The sequence below is a fragment of the Myodes glareolus genome, chromosome 6 (assembly GCF_982192425.1).
Source record: "Myodes glareolus chromosome 6, mMyoGla1.1, whole genome shotgun sequence".
NCBI lineage: Eukaryota > Metazoa > Chordata > Mammalia > Rodentia > Cricetidae > Myodes > Myodes glareolus.
The window spans coordinates 96,898,625-96,921,170 of NC_142031.1; the positions used below are offsets into that span (position 1 = coordinate 96,898,625).

Sequence of the window (22,546 nt, forward strand, 5' to 3'; positions counted from 1 at the left end):
TATTACACTGGTTTGCTTAGTCCAACAATGGCTGTCTCACACCAGAGAGCCCAAGAACTCAGTAGCTCTTCAGGGTCCAGAGATAGTCAGACTTCTGCCTTCCCAGATCGACCATGTTCTGCACGTCTTGGAAACCTGGAGGCAGTGGCTAGAAACAATGACATTACTGTGCCTTCCCTCCCAGTAAACTTATTTAGATACTGATCACGGCCCCTTGCCTGCTTGACTGGACTTCCTCCAGCCTGCATATCTTGCTTGGACAAATTCAAGAGAGTCACCCACTGCTCCAGGCGGGGATAACAAGTCAAAAAGCCTGCCTACAAGTGGAGTGCTTGCTTCTCTAGCCAAATCCCACTCCTGTTTGGACACAATGGAGAAAGAGCAGCTATGGGCCACTGGGAATGCGGCCCCTAGTACTGAGGCTACACATTCAGCACCCCAGTAGGCCAAGAGCTGCCTAATATACAAGGCTAGAGCCACTCCATCTAGAGCCACTCCATCTAGAGCCACTCCATCTAGAGCCACTCCATCTAGAGCCACTCCATCTAGAGCCACTCCATCTAGAGCCACTCCATCAATTGCCTTTGAAGCTGCTCAGAACCCAAACATAGTTTTGCTCCATTTTAAGCAAGAAGTTGGATATTTAGAGTGTTTTCCTCCCCCAACATAATGTTTTTATTGATTATTTGGGAATTTCATCCAATACACCCCAATCACACTCGCCTCCCAGTACTCTCAGGTCCATCCCTCACCCTGGTCCCCCCCCCACAGAAAAGAAGACAATACGAGTCCAATTTGTGTTGCCCATATATTTATTGGAACATGGTCAAGTGCCCAGAGTATTTCCAAAATGAAGAGCTAACTTCGACCCTGCTCTCCTTGAAGGTGGACAGTTAGCATTCATATGCAAAGACAGCTTTGGGGCAGTCTGGGTCACACTTCATCCTCTCCGTTCTGAGGTCACTTAGAACTTTGATTCTGTCAGCTCTTGGGTGGTGGCTGGCCTTCATTTCCATTATTGTACATGATCAGAAAGTCGCAAAGGATCGTCATTTAAATCTCAGCCCTTGTCTCTCGTGATTGAGGCAGAAACGCTGAGCAGAGCAGGGCAAGGAACATGATTCGATGCCCATTACAGTACAGTGATGACCAGATAATCCAGACTCGCTTATCTGTATCTCTGAGTCAAAATGTACACTATGAATTTTGTTTGCTGTGCTATGTTCTGCCTCTCTATGCCTCATTGCACAGTGTTCCTGTCTGGCAGGATGCACAGACTACCCAAGCTAGCCTTACATGTGCAAAATAAGATGAGATTTTTAGTAAAAAACAAAAAATGGCTTTAAAGATAGGAACACCCCCACACACATACACACACTCACACACTTCCTCCAGCATTATTTACTAAATACTCAAAATGTTCCTTGCAAGACTATTTCAGTTTTTTCTATCAGACTTGTTAAAGTTGCCATAGAGCTATAAAAATCCTTAAATCATAAAAATTGTAGTGTTAATTAAAAATCAACTTTAAACAAAGAAAAAAAAGAAAGAGATAAGCTCACACAGTCTCTTTTATTAAATACCCACAACTGTTAGCATTTGGCTTAGTTTGTAAAGTTTAAAAACTGATATTTTAATATGTTTATGTAAATTAGAAGACAGTCATGTTCTTCAAATGACACTGTGAAAGAAGATAAAGCCACAAGCTGGGGGACGACACTTGCAACATAGATACCCAACCAAAGACAACTATCTCAAGCAGATAAAGAAGTCCTACAAATCAATAAGAGAAGGACAAGCCAGTAGATAAATGTGCATAAGATATGAATATTCATTTCTCAAGGGAGGGAGCGGGAATGGAGAAGAAACATATTGAAAAATGCTCAATCTTGCTACTAATCAGGGAAACAAATTAAGACCACAACGAGTTTGCTCACACTAGACGGATACTAATGAGAAACTTGCCAATACCCAGACTCACTCAGGATATACAGCCTGGAGACTTCCTTGAAGAATAAGATAGCTGACTTAGACTGTGTGGTCCACACTCTACACTCAGAACTTCCGCTCCAGGACACCCACCTGGAGACATTAGGGCGAGGTCTGCCCAAGCATATTGATGGCATAGCTTCTCATTAAAGCGGAGAGAACTTTTAATATCAGTGGAAAGATGGCCGTGTAAGTTGTAGGGTAACATGTGGGATGGGAAGGAAAAAGAATGACAAATATTATACGGAAGCTATGTGCAGCACCCAATTTTAGCAACCTTGGGTACAACTAGCACATAACTGTACCTATTTGAAGTACAAATGTTGATGGAATTGGAAGGTGTCCATGCGTGTGAAGTCCTCACCACACTCAAAGATGAGTCCCAGTGTCACCCTCAAAGGCTGTAATGCATTCATTCTTCTCCCTTGATTTAAGGATGGCCACTCCCCATTTTCTGTCACAATTCCATTAGTTAAATGTACTTGTGTGGTGTGTGCTCCTTTCGCCTCGCCGCCTTCACCCGGCACAATGGCTTTTGTGATTTCTCCGTGTTGTTGCATGTGTCAACGAGTATCAGTGCTCTTACGTTAAAGGGGCCTTCCCATCTTTCCATCCATTCAAAGAATTGTGTTCTCGGTACTGCTAGGTGCTGCCCGGCCGATCTTCCTCATGTCCACTGACATCCATACCCCTACACTCCAAGGTCCTACTGAATATTCCCCAATTCCCTTGGATCGGCAAACTTCTTAGAATATGTAATCAGTACCAGGAGAGCTGTGGGGTCAAACTGGAGTGAGTGAGCCTCCAGATTGAGCTGAGTTCCCTCCGCCCCTATCCAAATGGGTATGAAAGAAATTTAGTCTCTGGTATGACAGCATCTCATAATCATAAAAAACTCATTTATGTTAAGAATATAGACGATATACAAAAGACCATAGCCTTGTAGAAACAGGAAGTGAGAACACAGAATCAGGACCCGCTTATAGCCTCCAGATGAAATCTATAAAATTGGTTGCTAGTAGGCCCAGTTGGGGGGGGTGTTTTGTTACGCAGCACAAGCTGACTAAGACAGTTTTTCCCTCAGCAGAGGAGTGGAGAGAGGGCTGGATTCAGTCTGTTCCGTAGATGCAAAGGTTAGCAGAAAGGGTGGTTTCATAGCCCCCACGACTACTTTTTCTAAAGCCTGACCCATTAACTCATCCAATGTCTCAGTCTCTTCCCATTCTGCCATTATCATACCTTCCTATGGCATTTTTCTTGGTGTACCCCAAGAGACCCGGCAGCCAGCCAGACTTAACCTGAGCATCAGGTAGGGCTTCCCTCTCTTTTGTTTTCTCTTTCTTGCGTCAGTGAGAGCGTGAGGCAAGTGGGAAAGGAAAGAAACCTCAAAGCCCTCTCCAAAGAGACAAGTGGTCCTTCCCAGGATACATAATAGTGACATATCGTCAAGTTCTGCAGATGAGCAACTCGGGAAGGAGAAGACATGGTAGGTGTGAGGCACGTGTGCTGCGTGTGTGTGTGTATGTGTGTGTGTGTGTTTGTGTACACAGTATGTCTGTGTTAGCTGAATAAACTTCCCTGTCTGTCTTTCTGTTATCCATCAAGGTTCTCCCAAGAGGTGGACATGAAGTCTCACCCCTACTGAGTTACCACAGGTAACTGATAGCCTCTGAGAAAGGGAGAGGCAGTTTTCATTACGGGTGGAGCCTCTGGTTGGTCAACCATGTTGCAGGAGATGGTCCTACGCCCAAGTGGACTTAGGTGGCACAAATTGGACTCAGTGGGTTTAAAAAGAAAAGAAAATGAGGGCAGGAAATTGAGTGAGTAAGGAGACAGAGGAGGACCTAGGAGAAGAAGGGTGGTGAATATGTATGTAACTCTCAAATAATAAATAAAAATACTGTTTTAAAGAAGCAGAATTGAAAACTGAAAAGAAAAAGATTCTTCCCTGGAGTATCCTACCTCTTCCAGCAGCAGACACTATCTGCCACTTCCCTCCCTCCTCGGCCTAGACAGCCCAGTGAATGCACAAACAGTGAAGAACAGATAGCAAGAGAGATATAATCACCCCCCTACCCTCATCCTTCAGGCCTCTGTGGTCCTGGTCTGCTCTTGAACACACAGAAGTTCTTGTCTTAGAAGATGCCAGGCCACCACAGAACCCATTTATACTCAAATGATAGTGGTCATTGGACTAAAAATGATTACCTATTGACCACTTTCTATTTACTAGTTATAGTGTTATGAATTCTACAGGCCTAGTTTCTTCTGAGATTCAGAATGACCCTATTATGTAAAGTTATTTCCATCTTATGATGGCAACTCTTGAATGGGCATGCCTAAAGTCTGGCCAACCCATTAGCCCATAGAGGGCAATGGGAGTGCCGTAGAATGGTCCAGGGACTCATTCCCCACTTGTAAGACCTCTAAATGATTCTGACAAATAAATAAAACAAAATCCTTTAAACTTTAATTTTTACATTCAATTATGGCCTCCTTACTAGCAATCCCATAATTGTGTTATTAAGGTTAACTATAGTATGGTTTTAATAAGCTAAAATTAGGTCATTGCTAGAGTTTTTCACACAGTCCAATTTAACATTTGATGGAGAGGCAGGAGGCTAGGTAATGCTGTGTTGGTTCCCTGAGCCCTGAGCACGCAGAGTTGGCAAACCCACAATTTCCTAACTCTTCATTACCAGGTGTCATTGCCATTGTCTAGAATTGACAAGCAATTTCTATCACTGTTTTCCTGCTCTTGAATGATGGCTTGCTGTTACTTCAACTCTGTCACTACGATTTAATTTGTTGTGGGCTCTCTGAATAACCCCCTTGCAGGCGGAGAGCTGTACAGAATACCTTAGTTTTTGTTTCCCAGAAATAAAATTGAAGAAATAAATATATCTTGCTAGGTGAAGACAAACAAGTGGTCTGTATTTAACCACTATTTTACCTCAGATTCTACTATATGGATCTGATTATATTTAATTATTTTTGATCCATAACAATGCCAGTTTTGTAGAGCTCGAATAATGCCCATATAAATTACTCCTAACTTATCTGGGAGAAAGTGTAAGTACAATTTCCCTCTGAATATGTTCGTACGACGGCACGTAACTGGCGATATTCTGCCTGTGAATTTTCGCTAGCTCAGTAATTTGCCACATACCACTACCAAGTAACTGCAAGATAATTGCAAAGTTATTTTAAGTTTGCATATGTTTTTCTGGGACTCACAAGTCTTGGCTGCCAGTTTGTGTTGATCCCTTATGAGTTACTTCCCCCACATTTCTTACTTTTCCCCACTTGATTTCTTTACTATGAAGCAGTAGTGGGTGGGAAATAATGGGCATTCGGACCTTATGTGCTGCCTACGTAGACCTTTGGCCAAAGAAGCTCCAGTAGCAGAACTTTAAGACCTGAATGGGGTTTTCATGCCCCACTAATAAGGTAAATTTTGAACCGCGATCCAGGCTAGCTTCACAGATGGTGAATGGGGTGTATATGTTGTTGAAGTCCGTCAGTTACACCTGTATGGCTTCCTGAACAAGAATCTTAAACCTTTATTGACAACGTATTAAGGAAGTTGGACACTGGCATTTAACGAATGACACTGTATACCAGCTTCTTGGTTGGGTCAAATCTTATTTAATATCATCACAAACTCTTTAAATTTGGTACAACTGACCCATGTAGATAGAGAGATTGGTTCATAGACATGAGAGTTATTTTAGTATTGTAGACCTAAAAGGTGGGAAAAATACAAAGCAAACTTTAAAACCCATGGCTATTCACCACGCTACCTCCCCTTGTAACATGAGGGGCCCTGCTTGTTGGGGTTTATGTCCTGCCCAATTTCCCACAGCCGTTTAGCCCCAAAGAAAATCACACAGAGATCTCCATAAGTTATAAAACTGATTGGTCCATTCTTGCTAACTCTTATGACTTATATTAACCCATTGTTCTAGTGTATGTTAGCCACATGGCTCGATACCTTTCTCAGCCAGGCAGATTACATCTTGTTTCTTCTGTGGTCTGGCAGGCCTGGTGGGAATCAGCGTCCTCCTTCCCAGGATTCTCCTGTTCTCATTGCATCACCTCTACTTCCTGTCTGGTTTTCCCGCCTATACTTCCTGCCTGGCCAATCAGCATTTATTTAAAATATGATTGACAGAATACAGACAATTCTCCCACACCATCCCCTCTTCTCCTTGTTCAATTCATCATCTCATCTGACAGGCTCTACCTATAAAACGGCCCTGAGGTTTGTCTACTTTCTGTCATCCTTGACACTGATGTTCTGCCGCTCTTTCCTGGGGGCAGATGTGTGGGGTTCCTCCAGTCTGCATGCATTTTCATGTCACCATCCTATCTGCAGTCATGGTCAGGACACATCCTACACACACTGCACCACACAAACACACACACACACACACACACACACACACACACATGAACACTTGCCAGTGGCTGTCAAAACCCCAAACAGACAAAACAAAAACAAATGGAAAAAGACAGATTGGAAAGTCTTTGTAGCCATTTTTCCCTAATACTCAACTATTCCAATCCCAACCCACTAAACCCTTCAAGTCACTTCCTATTCTCCCAGACCTTATGACTTCACAAGCCCAGCTTCCAGGGCCTCTGTGGTGCACTCGCTACTCAGGGCAGCTACAGACACTTAAAACATTACCCCCCATTTCTCCCTCTGGTAGGTTCTTCTTCCTTCAAGGTTTGATTCAAATGTCACCAGCTGTGGACATGTCCTCCTTGGCTGTCCGACAGCCATAGGGCTCCCTCTTTACGGCCACGGACTTTGTACACATTTTCAATTGAGTAGTGTCTGTTGAATGCTAGCTGCTTGTTGAAATGTCTAATCCATCTTTCTCACTTGGTAATGAGCCCCTGGGGGATAAAGATCATGATGTATTTATCTTCGGATTGCCGACGTTCAGAAGAGTGCCTGGCACAAGGTCACTGCTCAATAAATGTTCATTAAAGGGACAAATTCCCTCATAGTCTCTGGTGCACACAAGAACACACGGAGATTCTAATTCAGTACACCAAGTAGAATGGAACCAGGAAGTAGGATTGTTGAATTTTAGTTGAGGTTTCCCGCCCAGGGGCCCTATGCCCAGGGACAGCAGAGATCTGAGTCTCAGGTCTTATGAAAGTGAAAGCATCAAAATCTTCTGATGCTAATTGTTTTTCTATTTTCTCACCAGGAAGAACGGACTTCAGACATCTCTCTAGAGATAGTCATGGCACATAACCCAGAGCCTCTAACAGAGACCTCGGTGGTCAAGTTCAAGAATCAGGACTTCAGGTCCTTACGGGATCGATGCCTGAGCAGGGGTCAGCTGTTTATAGATGATATATTCCCTACGGAGGCATCTTCCATAGGCCAGAAGCTGCTCAAGGGGAAACACCTTTCAAAACTGGAGTGGAAGCGGCCACAGGTGAGTGAGCCCCGCCTGGGAATGCAGCAGAGCAAGCTCTGTGCATTGGGAGCTGTGGGCCATGGTGTCTTCTAGCGAAGAGAGGGCCATCCAGCCGCAAACCAAATAGGAAGAAAGTAAGACTGTCTGGTTTCTGTGCCGCAGTCTTATGTTCAGTCCAAGGAATGGGAAGGCTCTGTGCTCAGAGCCGGAGCCTGGACCACTGCTTCTAACTCAGTTCTAATAATGACCTCATCAGCAGATTAAAACATCTAGTCACATCGGTACTGTGACTAGAAAAATGGCATGTCATGGATCGGGAGGCTGTGCTAGTTGGTCCCTGGGGTCTCTCCACCTCTTTAATTGAGCCCATCTATCAGTCTGTCACCTTTTATTCTCTTCAAGTGTCAGTGTCTTTATGCTCCTTTCTTCTCCCCTACTAGAATTGACTCAAAAGGAATATATCATGTCAGTCATTTATACTATAAAATGAATTTAAATAATTGCTTTGCCTCTCTCTTATAATCACATTCTCAGTCTTGAGAAAGGACTCCAGACATCCCCTGTAACATCAGAGCAGGAGTGCAGGGCAGCATTACCATCACTCTGACTCCCCCACCTCAGCGATGGCCACTAACTCTACCTCGCAGTAGGGTGAGCCCTGCTGGATTTGAGAACTCTCTCAATCTTAGAGCATGAGGCTCTGTGGGGAACATTTCAGTGGACAGAAGTTTCTCATGGTCTCATCAGGACCTGTATGAATGCAAAGGAGCTAAACGGGAAACTCTTTGGGATGCCTGATGCGCCCTCCTCACACCGCCAAACCCGCCAGTGTAGTTTGAAATAAGAAAATAGTACAAAGTCTGTCAGTGACCTGTTCTCATGCACAGCTTATGTGCCAAGCACTGTTCCTGACACATTGGGTAACACCAGACCAGCTTGTACAGAATTCTGGTGATGCTGGGAAGAGGTTGGGAGATGCCACAATGTGCACCTTATCTAAGACTATGTAATTCAGTTCTGCACACAGGAAAGAGAACTCCAAATACCAAGCTCAGAAGAGAAAACTTCTTGCCTGAGACCGAACAGATCTACCTCTGGGGAAGGAAAGGGCCAATGGGAACCAGGTGGAGTTTCAATGCTAGTTCAGGAAAGCTGGGTGCACTGATGTATGTAGTCTTATGTGGTTGATCCAATCAGCCCTTAGCAGCAGGGCCTTAGTTACTGCTCTCTTCTTACCTCTTTACCACCTAAGGAGGTAGACAACTCTAAAGAAATTCTGAGTAGTCATTTTTCATCCTCTGTTGTTTTTAAAAGATGAAATTCATTTAGAAAGTATTTTTTGCTTCCCTCCCAAGGTGCTGAGCAGTCTGTATGAGACCTTATAGTATTGAGAATTTAATAATATTCCTATTTAGAAAGGATGGAGGGAACCTAATTACCTAATTCCATCAACATCACAGCTTGTGACGTCTTTGAGGAGCAAGGAGAAACTGAGGCAAGTAGAAATGACTCACACAGAATTAAACCAGAAATCCAAAGTTAAGGAAGCTAGAAGCTGTATCCATTTTTCTCATCATGCTTTACACTTAAGGACTTACCCATATTCTATTAACAGTTATTGTTCAGTTCATCATATACTCTCAAATATTGTATGCCTTTCCAAATTTAGCAATACTTTTATTTATAGAATACTTTCTAAAGCTTCCCATGTAGCTTATCTTATTTGTAGGCTTTATGTTTTTTTTTAAATGTTACAAGAAAATAAACAGGTTTAACCTGATGGTACGCTTGGCTGAGATGACATGGTCAGGGAAAGAAGGGCCCAGGAGTTATAGCAAGACTCCCAGGCCACATGCTGTTTTTACCCACACGAACTTGCATGCCTCGTAACGGTTTGTTAGTATTTGGGGAAAGCAAAGGAATGAATGAGTGGGTGACTGTCTTCAAATGACTTGTTCAGGTTTCAAGCTCATACGTACAAAAGAGAAACCCTTTTGTTGATCAGTTTCTCACATAGGCTAGCAAAGAGACCCCCCCCCCCCACTACTGTTACATCTCTGCCTACTGCAGCTTGAAAGAAGACAACCAGCCTGGCCCGGGCCTCATAATGAGGCCAAGATGGACATAGTGTTACGGTTTTCGGCTCTTTGAATAATTTTTAAACTATTGTGAGGAACGACCATTAATCCCATTCTGCAGATAAAAACAAAAAATGGAGTAGAACAATCAGTCTGAGGTCACACAACTAGACAGCTCAAGACCTAAATGCCTGACTTCACAATATATTGTCCCTATAAGATGTCATCATGAACTCATGTTACATATTATATTCTTGACTATTGGTCATCCCAGATATGTAATGCACCATTAGACTCTCCAACCTCAAATGGTCAACCAGGAATCAACCCTTCCATAAAGTTAATTTCTGTTCTTAGACAATCTCTTTGTTCCATTTCATAGATGAAAAATAATAGGGATGAAATCTGAACCTGTAGCATACTACATATGACTATTTGTAAGGAGGAACTGCGATGTTTAGTATCTAGCATATTGGAAGTACTTACTAAACACTGCCTATGATTTCTCAGATCCCTCCATGGTCTTAGACTTTCACAGTCCAAGAATTTCAGTTTCAATCCTCATACAACATCAGCAAATGTTTCCAAGGAGAATTGTAGGTCAGAGAAAACTATGAAGGGCTAAGTGGCTGCTGGGAAGGGATGTGCAAGGGGCTAAGTGGCTGCTGGGAAGGGATGTGCAAAGTACACGTCTTCTCATGGTGTGTATCCCATCTCTGCTTCCACAGTCAAGCCTCCCCCACCTACAACCTGCTTGATGCTTCTCCATGGGTCTTTTTGGCTCACCTGCTGCTCCAAGGCTCCACAGTCCATCTCCATATTCTAGCCTGTTCTAGACAATGGAGAAATTCCATATTCTGGGCAACTGCTAAACCGCCATGGATATTATTCTTCCTGGAGTACCCGTCCCAGCTCAGTGGATTCAACAATAACCTACAAGTCAGGAGCCTGAGACCCAGGCTCGGTTTTCCGGGCCTAGCACAGAAAAGTTGTTTCATGTCCCATGACTCTCTCTCTCTCTCTCTCTCTCTCTCCTTCCTTTCACCTGATGCCTTGATTATTTTTCTTGTTGATGGTCCAAAATACCTGGCATGAGCAGTTTAGGGAAAGAAGAGCTTCTTCCGACTGGCAGTTTAAGGGTATTGCCCGTCATGTTTGGGAAGGCATGGCAGCAGGAACAGAAGGTGGCTGATTGTGCTGTGTCCACAGTCAGGAAGCAGAGATAGTGTTCATGCTCAGACCCCATTCCTCTTGATATTGAGTCCAGAACCCTTGCCCATGTAATGGCCCCAACCACATTGTTAATTCCCACTAGAATTAACATGATCTAGAAAATTCCTCACAGGTATGCCCACAGGTTTGTTTCCCAGGTGGCCCTAAATCCTACCAGGTTGACAGTCAGGATTAGCCATCACCCTTGTATGTCCTCTTCTCTCTTCTCCTTCCCTCTAACAATGAGTCCAGTGTGTTTTTTCCTGCAGGAATGTTCTTGAAGGGGGATGTTTCTCACAGCCTGACTCTTTCTGCTTCTCTTTAAGCAATGTCTAAGCCCGCTCATCACTTCGACTTGGGTTCTGCAGTAGCATGTGACCTTGTAGGGAATGTTCTCGAGGATTCACATTCTTGATGCTTCCTGTAACCTCTGCTCTTAGTAAGAGATAATGCCAAGAGTTAAACATGTGTGTGTAACGGATTCTCTAATTAAACTTGGTACTTAGATAGCCCCCTTTTAGGAGAACTTTTATTTTGTGGATAATAGTAATAAATCCCACTTACTGAGTATGTACATAGTTGAGGTATTATACTAAGTGATTACATGCAATTTGTCACTTAATTGCCCTCGCCATCCTGTAAGGTGGATGCTATCATTATGCTCACTAAATAGATCAGCAGTGTCCTGCAGCCCTTCCAGCAATGACAGAGGTGTTCACTTTGCTCCATTTGCTGCCATGGGCACCAGTCAAATGTGTCTGCTGAGTACTTGAAACATGATCATTGTGTAGGGGTGATGGAACTTTTAATGTTAAGTCTAAATCAGTGGTTCTCGACCTGCCTAAGGCTGCCACCCTTCAATGCAGCTCCTCGTGTTTTGCTGACCTCCAACCGTAAAATGATTTCATTGCCATTTCATAACCTGTAATTTTGCTACTGTTATAAATCATAATGTAAATATCTGATGTGCAAGGTATCTGATATGCAACCCCCAAAGAGGTTAGACCCACAGGTTGATAACTGCGGGGTCTAAATCAACATGGATAACTGCGGCTGCCGTAAGGGGCCGCAGAGAACTGAGGGCAGTGGATCCTCACATCATCGCCAATGTGGAGAGACCAAGGAACTGGAACATCATCTTTGACCCTATTCAGGGAAAAAAAATAATCTACTCCCCAAAGAATGGAACAGTTTGTCCAAAGCATGTTCTCTAATCGTTACTTGTGGACCCACTCTGTGGTCACTCCAGAGCAATGAATCTGCCTACCCAGGACATAGGTAGTCTCCGTGTAGTCAGAATAGTTTCCGATGGGAACATTCACTTACTAGAAGTGACTCACCGAAATGTCTTGTTCATAAAAAGAAGAGAGAAAAAAGATAGAGATCTGAACGTGGGGTAGATTGTAAAGATGTTCTATCATGTCACAGTTTCCAGAAGGTACTGAAAGTGGCCGTGCCAACAGCCAATTGCCATCGAGCAAGAAAATCTTTGACGACAACACATCAGAATCCTCTCAGAAAAACAGGAAAGGAATTCTGTTGCCACCTGTCCGAGCCAAAGCCTAGTCACCATCTGGAAGGGCTGAGCGACAAAATGACGAGTCTAATTGTTACCAACTGAATATGACATGTTCCCACAGACTTGGGTGCTGATTCTTAGTCTCCAGTTGGTGGCAGCATTTTGGGTGGCTCTAGAAACATTAGGAGGTAGCGCTTAGTAGGAGGAAGTAGGCCGTTGACAAGCATGCCTTTGAAACTTATACCTGGTCTCCAATCCCTTGGCTGTTGTCTACTTCCTGACTACTAAGCTGTGAACTGTCTCCTCCAACACACCATCTTACCACACTATGTTACAACTAAGGGTGCCAATGAGCCAACTCCCCCCCACCCCCAAACGGTGTTCTGAAATAAACCCTTCCTCTTCTAAATGTTCCCCAGGTGTTTTAGTCACAGCTGTGCAAAGGTAACTAGTAGACATGTTTTCTTACCCGAGACCAGCACTTTGTGTGGGAAATTCATAAGCAGTCGTCAAAGAAAATACGGTGATGCAAATGTCCTCAGACAGGGTGACTTCTCCAGAGGTGATCAAGAGGTGTTGCCCCTGCAGGTGATGTTTGTCAAGATTTGCATTACATGGGTTTCTGATATTCCTAATAAAACAGAGAGTAAGCCAGACTTGGCCTGGAGAAAAGGGCCGATAGCCTAGACTTAAGTGACTATGCATACTTAATTTGGCAGTTACTTAGTTTGAGGAATAGTGATGGCTTATGTAGTATTCAGATTTTCCAAATATCTGACACAATCTATAATATATGTGTGTGTGTAGAGGCATACTTACATAGCACTGATGTACTATTACATATTATCAATGGACTTCTCAACATCCATATTGATAATATGTGCTCATATATTAATCCAATATACCTATCTATAACCTATTGATGTATTTATTAGGAAAAATTTGTTCCGAGATTTGGGGTTCTTATAGTGGTGATGGCTAAGTAAGTAATATCATGACTTGCAGTCTGCCACCTAGAGACATAAGGAAGTCTGAAGTCAGTGGCCTGAGAGCCAGGGAAACCACAGGTGTGATTCCTAGTCTGAGACCAGGAGACCATTTTTTCAGATCAAGCTGAGAGCAGGTGAATTCTTTTTCCCTTTGTTATAGTCAGGTACCTGATGAGCTAGATAGCATCGGATGTTCCCGCCCACACTGGGAGGGCAGACTGCTTTACTGAGTCCATAGATTCAGATACCAATCCACCCACCCCTTCCCTGACTGACACGCCCAGATAAAATATTTACCAAATAATTGACTGACTCCCTGTGATCCAGTTAAACTGAGATCTCAAATTAACTACTACAACTTCCTTTGGCATACTTAACATTTCTAAGCCCTCAGAGGCTCTGTCTATCTCACAGAGTCAAATAATTCACACCGGAAGAGACTCTCACGACTGGGTTGTTGAGAGGGGAAGAGAGACCCATGGAGGCAATCTGACTGGGACATACCACAGAACCTCTCAGAGCTTGGTTCCTTGCCCTGGATGGGCCTCAGAGTCACCTCAGGATTATTATCAGTCTTAAAAGCTACCTCTGGCTGACCTCCTGAGTCACAGGTGTGGGAGGTGGGGCTCCACAGCCTTTGGATCTACAAGGATGCCAGCTGATTCTGAGTCACCCTCTGCTGGGAGTTCAGCACAGGTCTCTTCTAGGATCTTATTTTGATAATGTCCCCACTGCCCGGGTTTGCCAAATCCACCTGCTAATCCGGGACTTTCCAAGGCCTCGAGCCTGCTCCTTCTCAGCCACAGTGACACATGCTCTGTGTGGGCCTTTTGTGGGGAAGCCAGAAGAGCAGCCTGAAAGGCTTCTGAGTGCCATCACACTATTCCGTCTTGCTTATAACTTCCATTATTTTGATAAAAGTTTGTGTATTCATCAAATGCCTTCATAGCATTTAGCAAAAGAGTAGAAATTTTCCTCCTCTGGGCCCATGTAAGTGCTTTTTTCTGCTATTAGGGATCCTGAAATGAAAACATTCTTGCATTTTTCCTGTATAACTTCCTTCTTGGTGATAATAAGTTAGTCTAAGTCAGTCTGGTTTGTGATGTCAACATATGCGTACTTGTATGCATGTGTGCATATGTGTATGCATTTGTGTATGTGTGTTTACTCTCTGATTGTACATAGAACTCATTGGCTTCTTAATTGGCAGTCAGGTTCTTTTTTTTTTTTGTCTTAATACTGAAACTGTAAATGAAACAAGACTTGTTTACCCCCTGAAAGTTTGAGCGAATTCACAGGAAAATTACATACATAGGTAATCTAGGGTGATAGTCTTTGAAATCTTAAAAACAGTGGCCAAGATTATTGATTTGGGGTGTTACTAATTTAAGTCATTTTATCATTATTAGTATTTTAATTGATCAGCATAAAATTTTGAGCTATACATTTTTATTTCTAAAACCTATTTTATTTCTAATTATATTTGGGTTTCTCTACCATATTTATCAAAGGTCAGTTCTATATAAAGCTGCTATCCAGAGCAGAACAATTTATTTACCATATTATTCTTGCTGTGTTTCTGGCTTATTTTATAACTCACAGGTTGTTTTCTTTATCTCTTCCTTCCTCCCATTTTTGTCCCTTCCTTTCTATTATCTATGAATTGACTGCTTAATTTATGTTTGATTCTGTCGTGTTTAATAATGAATGCATTCGAGGCTACGGGTTTGTCTATGAGCATAGCCATTTTAATTTTGCAGCTGTCACACCAGAGAAAAGAATCAATAATTATCGAACACACACCCTGTCAGAGGCTGTGTTAAAGTGTTCCACATCCTTCCTCATTTGCAAATGGAAGGACTCATCCTGCTTGGTTAGTCTGTTTTGAGCCTGCAGGGAATAGCCTAGAAGGGCGGCATCTACGGCTCAGTGGGAGGTTTGTAAATGGCGGCCATCACTAGGCTTCGGAATTCTACACTTTTGTCCCCATGTTACACATGAGGACACTGAGCTACAGTAAAGAAGAAGAAAGTGTTCAAGGTCTCCAGGTCACCTGGGGAGACATGTCAGGGCAAGATGCCATCTGCAGGCTGTCTGCAGGGACCCTCCAGACACAACACCCTCCTGTGCAAGTCACAGGAGCAAAGTCAACAGGGAAACTGCCAAGGAGCTGAACAGTGGATGACGTTAACTGCAGGATTGGCCATGTTCCTGGTCCAAACCTCCATGGTCTCTACCTTCTGTTATATGTTCATACATGTGTGCAGGCTAGGCTAGTTGGTGGGCAAGCCCCGGGTATCTGCTTGTCTCTGCCTCCCTAGTGCTGGGATTGTAAATGTACTTACACCACCTGACATGATATATACACTTTTATTTATTTTTATATTTTTTTTTAGTGTTTGAGAGTGTAATTATACTATTCCCTCTTTCCTTTTGCCCCCTCTAACCTCTCCTATGTACCACTTCCCCTTGCTCTCTCTCAAACTCATGACCTCTTTTTCTTTAATTGTTGTTGCATACATACACATGCACACACTCTCTTAAAATAGAAACACAACCTAATCAGTCCATATAATGTTACTTACATGCATATAATTTCAGGGCTTGAATATTCAGCCCTGAAATATAACCAAATATAACCAATTTCGGGGGGGGGGGTCCCTGAGGAAGACTGTTTCTCCTGTTCTCAACATCCCTTGGCTGCCTGTAGTTTTCTGTCTAGTGTGGAGACCTCACGGCTCCCTTCCATGTTAGCATGCCTATTGGTACCATCATTGTCCAGCTTAAGTTTAGGGAACCGTGTTGAGGAGACTTCACGGGTGTAGCTTCTCTGGCATTCTAGAAGACACAATCTCACAGCAAATGAGAGATTTCCAGTTCCTCTGGCTCTTGCAATCTTCCCACCCCATCTTCCTCGACGATCCCTGAGCCTTAGGTGCAGGAATTGTGTTAGAAAAGATGTATCCATTGGGACTGGGCACCACAGGATCTCTTGTTTTCTGCATTTTGACCAGCTGTGGTTTTCTGTAATGGTCTCCATCTATTGCAAAGAGAAGTTTCTTTGATGAAGGGTAAGAACTGTACTTATCCATGGGTAGAAAGATATTTAGACTGTAGTTAGGGAACATGCTCGTTTACTAAAGTGGTGTTTGTAAATTCTCCTCCAAGATCCATAATGCCACTAGCCCCACGTAGATGGCTGAGTTTCAGGTACCAAGCATGGTTTCCCTCTTGTTGAGCAGGCCTTTAATATGGGGTCTGGGGACCAAACTAAGGCCATCATGCTTGTTTTGAAGGTAAGTACTTTACCACTGAACTGTCTCCCCCAATTCTTATGAGTAGACATCAGAACTGAATGTCTTCATTCAGAGAGCAGACCTCCTTTGAGACTTCTAGTTCCTTTACCCAGTAGAAAAAGGGACAAACCATGGACAATGAAGTGTGCCCACCTTGTTTTAAAACCAGCTGCACAGCCAGTGCCCAGGACCATGGCCCCTCAGAGCAGATTTTCCTACTTGTGTGAACTGGAAAGAGTTCCAATTGCACCCTGGCTATGGCTCTAACAGAGGGCCCCACTGGAGAGCCAAACCGGGCTTCTCCTGCATCTGATGGGGTCAATTCACAGCCAAGAAGGTGAGTGAGGGCTGGTAGGAAGACATCTGTGCTTTAGAACATGCACCTTTGCTTGTCCGCAGTTCATGTTCTCACCAGAAAACTCAGGCAGCACATGACAGGCTGGCAGGGTTGTCTGTGGTGTAGATCTCTGTCCTTTTGTGGCTGCTAGAACCCTTCTCTCTGGGAAGCAACAATGGAGCAGTTAGCAAATTATGCAAACATATACAACAGAAGAGCCACACAGAGGTCACAGGGAAAAAAACCACAGCCTCCTTAAAGGAAACAAATGTAGAGGGCTGATGGGCTCTGGAGTAGGAGCTTAGTTTACTCCGATGTGTCCCAAAAGTGTCTGGAGACCCCCTTAGAGGTTCTTATAACATTCACATCTCCCAAGAGTCCTCCAATGTTATCCTGATGTTGGCATTGCTGCATTTCTCTTCTGGGGCAGCTTAAGTGTGTGGGGGCTAGATGCCAGGGATAGATAGAGGTTTCCAGACTCAGTCTGTGAGTAGGTGAGGGGATGGGCAATTGGAAGCTTGTGTCCTGTGTAGCAAGTGAGTGAACTAGACTCTAGAGCTGGGAGCAGCCGAGCTGAGTTCTGAGGGATGCTGTTGTACTGGCCGGTTTTGTGTCAAACTTGACACAAGCTGGAGTCATCGGAGCAGAAGGAGCCTCAGTTGAGAAAAGCCTCCATGAGATCCAACTACAGGCATTTTCTTAATTAGTGATCAATGGAGGAGGGCCCGGCCCATGGTGGGTGGGGCCATCCCTGGGCTGGTGGTCCTGGGTTCTATAAGGTAGGCTGAGCAAGCCAGGAGAAGCAAGCTAGTAAGCAGTACCCCTTCATGGCCTCTGCATCAGCTCCTTCCTGCAGGTTTTCGCCCTGTTTGAGTTCCTGTCCTGACTTCCTTCAGTTATGAACAGCAGTGTGGAAGTGTGAGCCCAAATAACCCCTTTCCTCCCCAACTTGAGTTTTAGTCATGGTGTTTCATTGCGGCAACAGAAACCCTAACTAAGACAGCTATTTCCCGGAAAAAGCTTTACTCGGAGAAAGTGTAGTCCTGATATTTCTCAAAGTCTCCTCTGACGAATGGATCCTATTCACTTTTATTTGTTTATAACTGTCTAATAAAACACAGGCTTGTTGGGAACAGACAGGCTGACTATTTGATGTAAAGATCTTCAGGCCTTATTTATGACGTTTCCTTGTGTCGTTTCTTTGTGCGTTTATTGCCTGTCTTGTCAGCTACATATACACCCCTTTGACACCTGCTTTGCCAAGAGCCATAAAACCCAAAGAACAAAGGAAAGTTTTCTAATTCGTATTTTAGGCACCTATTTAAGAATTAACTTCTGTCCCTCAAAGGCAAGGTGAATGATGCTGTGGGTACCACACTGAGGCAAAGAGGAATAAGAGAAGCTCATAACCTTTCTTTGTCTTTTGTAAGGATTTATCAGAGGATCCCCCTCACTTCATCCTGGAAGGGGCAAGCAGGTTTGACATCCAGCAAGGAAAAGCAGGTAAGAAGGCCACAGCTTCCATGCCAGCCTTTTGACTTGGTCTTCACATGGGAAATTACAGTCTTAAGCCAAGTTCATAGACACCAATCCAACCAGCAGCCTGTAATCTGCCCATAAGAGTCTCCACTAACTGGAGAAAGAGCCCCTCTGAGGATCTCTTTGTGATTGCTGCTCTGAGCACAGTGCCTGGAGAAGGTCAAGCAACTCATCCATCAAGGGAAAGTAGAGAAAACTCCTGTATGGATTAGAGAGACCCCCCTGCATAGAAAGGGGCAGGGCAAACAGTAGCAAAGAAAAATACAGGTGCATTTTCTGCAGTTAAACAAAGTATTATTGCTGACTCTGTTTAGCGGTTAAAAAGATTGCTGGATGTCAGCCCTGAGCAACTACAAGAAAAGGATTCAGGGAGCAAGTGGAACCCCTTAATTGTCAAAGCCTAGCTGGGACTTCTCGGGCCTTCCTTACCAGACCTACCCACCCTGTCCCCCAACACCTACATCACCAACACTGGATCCTCTTCTCCTTCTTGCTTGGAACTGGCTCAGTAAATCCTTTTCCCAATTTTCCTCCCTCAGGGGGCAAAACTTCAGCATAGATCCAAACCCCAAAATGTTAACTGTTCCAAACTCTGAATTGCTTTGAGTATTGCCCAGAATCTCAAGAAGAAAATTACATACCTGATCTCACTCGACAGGTCACAGTCTAAACGCAGGTGTGAAAAATAGGCCTTAAGCTTACCTCCAGTCTGAGTATATGAGAGATATGTGATGCATAAAGGAATTCATTTTTAAATTTCAGTCTCATTCTGACAATAATTTATTATGTAGGTGAAAATAGTATGATTTTAAAATAATTTGAAAATGTTCTGGTCTCAAAGATTTCCAACAGATACTCACTCTATTCGTAGGAAAATTTGCTAACTCTGGTATCCACAACCTGTAGAATTCAGGGGGTGGGATTTCCCAGCACAACCAGTTTCCTTTATGACTTTATCCCCTACCAGGAGACTGCTGGTTCCTGGCAGCGCTAGGCTCCCTGACCCAGAACCCACAGTGTCTACAGAAGATCCTGATGGACCAAAGCTACTCACACCAGTATGCTGGGATTTTCCGGTTCCGGGTATGTACACAAATCTTGATGTACATAAAGAGATGGGGAACTCTTGTGAGCCATGACCTGGAAGCCTGAGACAGAAGTGACATCTGTATGACAGTTGACCCTATTTCCCCCAAAACAGGGTTCTGCCTTTCATTTATGGCCCAGTCACACATAGAGAAGATGGGTGGGGGGAGATGTTCGCGTGGAAATAGAAATGGTAGGACTAGGGTGTTAAGGAGTCCTTTGGGCATATTTTGAGGGGTATGTGACAAGTAGTGAAAGAACCACTGACCTAGAACCCTAAAGTTAACGGCCACTAAGTTCTCGCCTCTTATTCCTCCACCGTGCCGTGATATTAGTGGCAGGGGTATCAGGGATCGCAGCATCTGGGAGAATGTGTTCTGCTTCGTTATTCATTTTTCTTCCCTCAAATACCTTGGTAATCCTTGCACATTTCTCTCCTATGGGAATTTTAAAATAATTTTGTCTAATTAAACAGAAAAGCCACTGTGATGTAGAATGGAACGGCGTGTAATTTATGTATTAATTTGGAAAAATTACATTTTTATTGTTTTAATTATTCCTTTCCAGAAACGTGGTATATCTTTCTATTTATTCAGACCTGATTTTATGACTGCCCATAAAATGTTACAGTTGCGTTTTCACTTTGGTGCTGTACCCTTCTTGGTAAATTTATTCTCAGATATTTTACAACGGCATAGCCACTACGAAGTCCTTTTGGCTCTCCTTCCCCACTTTTCAAGTAGACGTTGAGGAAAAAGAGAAAAACAGCCACCTATTCCATAGAAAACTCTCTGGCAACCTTACTGAATTCTCTCTCTAGTTCTCCTGCAGTTTTCTATGGTTAAATCTGGATTATTTTAGCTACTTAATGATAGGATCTTCAAGCAGCTGGAGCTGTTTCTCCTCTTCTAAGGCTGTTAGCTGTTACTTTGTCCTTTTGTCTTGTCACATCCTTTGACTCGGAGTGACCAGAGTCAATTCTGTCCTCCTCTGGATTTTAGTAAGGGGCTTTCCGGATGCCACCAACTTCAGTTTGCTAAGAGTTTCATTAGAATGTCAGTGCCTACGTTATATCTGAAGGCATTTTCTGCGCTGTGTTATTTTCTAATCATGGTTGAGGTATACTAGCTTTGTAACGAGAACTGCTACACCCTTGGTTATTTGAAATAATTTGAGCAATGTTTGCTAATCCAACATTCAGGAAGGTAGACAAAAAGGAAAGTAAAACAGACAGTAGTTATATTACCTCACTCCACCTCTTTTTAAAATATGACTTCTTTAAAATAAAATACTGCTTGTATAAAGGCAGTAATGAACAACCTAACCACAGAAGCCCAGTAGATGACCCTTCTACATCACCACCCCAAAAATAGCCACAGGGCTAATCAAAATTATAATGCAGAATAAACAGGGGAAAAAAATGGGAAATTTTATAATGTCTAAGAAGAAACTACTGATGTGTCCCAGAAATGGATCCAGGTTTAAGTGCCCATCTCAGCATATGCCAGCTGTTACACAGAGCAGAGCTGTTCCCATCTGGGGTCAGCACTGTCTTCTTCCTGTCTGAGGTCATCACCTCAGCAACCCTGGGAATTATCCACTAACGATCACATCACCACTAAGTGGCATAATAAAAAATAAAATGGCAAAAAATAATATGACTTCTTTAACTCTTCTAGTGTATCCAGTAACTATAAGTTGGTTTGTATCACTTGTTTCTCTGGGAATTATTTATTTTTTGTTTTTGAAATAATTACTACATATCTCCCTTTTTCTTTTCTCCCTCCAAATTTTCCCATATATCCCTCCTTTCTCTCTGTCAAGCTCATGGCCTCTTTTTCATCAATTGTCATTATATGACTATATAGTATGTGTATATGCATAATATGTACCTAAACATAACCTGCTCCATCCATTTAACGTAACTCGCACGTATGAGAACTAGCCTTCAGGATATTAGAAGGCCTCCAAAGGAGAAAGGCTGCCAACAATCTTACCTATCTATGATGCCTATGAACCATAACAAGGACCATAGTACAACAACCTTGAGGGTGCAACAGTGGTACACAAATCTTGATGGTAACCAACGGCTCTCTAATTGTACTGAAACCCTCTCAACAAGAGGGAAAACATTTCTGGTACTGGGAACCTTGAGAATAATCTGTGCTAAAAACGTCATTTCTCTTGGAAAAGAACCTGCAACCACTCCTGTACTAAATGAGCACAACCCCTGACAACACTCTAGAAGTTTGTTCTCATACCCGCAGATAACTGGGGTTACTTACTAGTATTTATGCTTTACCAGAAAGAGTGTTTCCCAATATCATGTCCTAAAGCTGCTCCTGAGATTCTCTGGTAGCTCATTTAATATCTTGTTATCTGTGAGCCAGCAAGATATTGCAACAGGTTTGGGCCAACCAACTCCAATGATCTATGGTCAAGACCCAGGATCTCCGTGGTAGAAGGAGAAAACCAATTCCAGCAGGTAGTCCTCTGACCTCCACATATGCCACATCAGCACACAGACATGTCCTCTTAAGTATTTGTTTTTGCCTTAATTATTGGTCTCACTTTCACTGTTATAGGTGATTTTTTTTAAGAAATAGTCAACAATCATTTTTTGACAGTCTCTTCCACCCTCATTTCTTCTTACCTTGAGATTTTGTTCTATTTAACTTTATCAGATAGAAGTAATTTCTTGCATAATTTTCTGAAACTACTTAAGAGTTTATCTGCTCTCACTGAAGACCATCTTGGTTTGTTCTGGGCTATCCTGTCATTTTTCTTTACCTCAAAATTCCCATTGTCCCACTGTCTTAGTATCTTCATTGATGTAGAAAAGTCCAATGTCAGCCAACACTACATGTAGCATGTGCTGTCAAACTTCAAGTCTCTAAGTAGCTATCTCTCCTTGGAGTTCAGAACTTTCTCTAGAGTACATTCAGATGTGTAAAAATTCCTCTTGGAGGCTGGAGCAATGGCTCAGCAGTTGAGAGCACATACTGCTCTTACAGAGGACTTGAGTTCAGTTCCTAGCATCCACACTGAATGGTTTCAACT

At 43.1% G+C, this 22,546-nt stretch overlaps 1 protein-coding gene across 5 annotated transcripts in view; it reads left to right on the forward strand.

The window, feature by feature from the left end:
- The window catches only part of Capn13 (calpain 13), an 89,776-nt gene that overhangs the window by 11,198 nt on the left and 56,032 nt on the right, over window positions 1–22,546 (forward strand). For 4 of the 5 annotated variants that reach the window (XM_085691254.2, XM_085691251.2, XM_048416293.3 and 1 more), the window contains exons 3-5: window positions 7,215–7,448; window positions 18,292–18,364; window positions 19,368–19,483. In XM_085691254.2, the coding sequence (XP_085547380.2) occupies window positions 7,215–7,448; window positions 18,292–18,364; window positions 19,368–19,483 (423 nt within the window). The remainder of the gene's footprint in view (window positions 1–7,214; window positions 7,449–18,291; window positions 18,365–19,367; window positions 19,484–22,546) is intronic. The other variant, XM_085691252.2, reaches the window with a different exon arrangement.